We start from the raw sequence: 2607 nt of genomic DNA, 5'->3' as shown, positions 1-2607 counted from the left end.
GCAGGAATATTCCTTTTATGAGCCCTTGTCCTGTGACAGTAAAGCCTTTAAACTACTTGTTTGCTGTGAAGCCAGACCTCTGGGACAAAAGATGTTCCCAAAGACCTGAGGTGTCTACCATAGCACTGAAAATTACAGCTGTGCTCAGCAAGTTTATAGTGTAGAATTTCATGTCAGCAGAAGTCCTAGAGTAATTCTGGCTACGGTAGGTAGACCCTTAAGGATTCTTAATATTAAAGTACACACCTGCACACCTTTTTCATTTAGTTTGGATGCTGTTGTACTAGACAAAGGTTATTGTTGTTTTCAGTGTTATTTCACAATATATCTTTTTGCTATACTGCTGGTCAAAATGAAGACGCAAATGTGTCTTATATGTGAGTCATTTTACCAAGCCTAAAGAAAAAAATACAGCTAGATATCTGCTTATAACATTTCAGAATTAGGAAAATTTCATAGTTTATAGCATATCAATACTGTGAAGATCTGTACAGTGTGTTTCTTCAGTGACAGGTATGGTTTCTCTATAAAGATTGTTAATGAACATTTTCTATACAGCTCTGGCTGTCTACACATCTTGTCTGTGTTCAATACAACTTAAATATCAGACATTTTGTTTTAAAAATCCAGACTGCTTTGTTTCTGAATAGAGAAGTTGCTTCACCATTCCAGTCACTAAGGAAGTTTAATTCCATAAAACCTTTCTAAAGGCGCAAAAGATTTTGTGTGTGTGGAACTGGCATGTTACTTCTGTAGAAGTGAGTACTGCCAGCAGCAGGATTTCCTGGTCCTTGCCTGTCACCGAGCACTGTAGCCCCCCTGAATTAAAATATGGAAAGTGGATTCAGACCAAGCAGATTTATCACTGTGTGATAATTATTAGCTTTTTCCTTTTCTGTATAGGGAGCACACCATTGTTTTCTGACAATATTCAGAATATACTGAGCTCAACACGTGGTATGCTGCATGTGCCATGCAAGAAATGCATAATGTTAAAAACTTTAGTGATCTATCTGAAGAAGCTCAAGGGTGGAATGTTTCACTCCTACACTGCTGGATCTTACAAAAAAAAAAAAAGTTGTGATTTTTGTTTGTTTGGGTTCTTTTTAAGGTTTTAAAATGAATGTTAGTATTCTAAACTAAGACAACACAAAGTTTTAGCCTTATTTCTTCTAGTACTTTAGAAGTATTTTTCAGTATTCCTGCTAACACCTTGGATTTTTTTTAATTGCCAGACAGCTGTGCCTTGTTACAGTGTTTCTGCTTTTTGCTGCAACTTAGTAGTCACAATGAGACCTATTCCTGAAAGCAAGTTGGAAGCAGCTGTGCTGGCAACATCTGAATTAAAAGAAGCCCATGGAGCACCAATTCACATGGGTGACCCTGGTCAGTGCTGTTCATTTTTCACTCTGGATCCACTTTGCCATGTATAAAAACGAGGGGGGAAGCTATGGGAAGTGGTAGGACTGAAACACCTGCACCAGTAAATTTATGATGTTTTAATCTTTTTCTAATGGTCACAAACCTGAATTGGGGTGGGGGGGGGGGGGAATTTTCAATGAGCTGGACACAGATTTCTTAGATTAAAAAATAGCTGTCTGATGTAGGTAAGTTATATGGCAGGGGTGGTTTTGGTAAAATGTTTGAGCTATCATTTATATGTGAATACTTTCTTGCTGTCAGGGATTCTAGTGACAGGATAGCAGCGATTGACAGCATGGGAAGAAGTATCAGTCCCTTCAGTGCCAGGGGAGAATAGTGAAGGAGGAAGGAAGACCCATCTAATTAACATGTGGCTGAGAGGCTGGTGTCCCTGACATAACTTTGGGTTTTACAAACATAGGGAGCTATATGCTGCCTGGGGTCTGTGTGCAATAGATGGAGTTCATCTTTCTCAAAAGGGGAAAAGAATTGTTGCGTACGGGCTGGCTGGGCTCATTAAAAGGGCTTTAAATGAGGTTCGAAGGAGGAGGGGAGTATAACTAGGCCTGCTAGAGTTGAGCCTAAGGGTGGCAAGCCATGACTGGGAATGAAGTTATTAGCCTGGCTTAAGTGCTTCTACACTAATGCACACAGTATGGGCAACAAACAGGAGGCGCTAGAAGCCATCGTGCTGCGTGACAGCTGTGATGTAGTTGCCATCACAGAAACGTGGTGGGATGACTCTCATGGCTCGAGTGCTGTGATGAATGGCTATAAGCTCCACAGAAGGAACTGGCAAGACAGAAAGGGCGGTGGGGTGGCTCTGTATATTAGGGAGTGTTTTGATTGCATGGAGCTCAACAAGTGTGATGGACCAATTGAGTGTTTATGGGTAAAGTTGAGGCAGGCCAACAAAGCGGATATCCTGTTGGGAGTCTATTACAGACCACCCAACCAGGATGAAGAAGTTGATGAATTGTTCTATAGACAACCGGCAGATGCTGCAAAATCACAAGCCCTTGTTCTTGTCCTGACATCTGCTGTAAATATAACACAGTAGAGAGGAAACAGTCCAGGAGGTTCCTGGAGTGTGTGGAAGATGACTTCTTGACTCAGCTGGTGAGGGAACCCACCAGTGGAGGTGCCTTGCTGGACTTGTTTACAAACAGGGAAGGACTGGTAGGT

General features: G+C 41.4%; 1 protein-coding gene across 1 annotated transcript in view; it reads left to right on the top strand.

Annotated features, from left to right (window-relative positions):
* Positions 1-1433, top strand: part of LOC103772306 (UPF0317 protein C14orf159, mitochondrial-like) — a 6836-nt gene extending 5403 nt beyond the window's left edge. Inside the window, exon 5 of the mRNA XM_008939634.1 lies at positions 1236-1433. Coding sequence (XP_008937882.1) covers positions 1236-1433 — 198 coding nt within the window. The remainder of the gene's footprint in view (positions 1-1235) is intronic.
* The last annotated feature ends 1174 nt before the right edge of the window (positions 1434-2607 follow it).

The sequence above is a fragment of the Merops nubicus genome, unplaced genomic scaffold (assembly GCF_000691845.1).
Source record: "Merops nubicus isolate BGI_N331 unplaced genomic scaffold, ASM69184v1 scaffold16594, whole genome shotgun sequence".
NCBI classification, from domain to species: Eukaryota; Metazoa; Chordata; class Aves; order Coraciiformes; family Meropidae; genus Merops; species Merops nubicus.
Note: the sequence above shows the minus strand (reverse complement) of the source record. Positions and strands in the feature narration are given on the sequence as shown.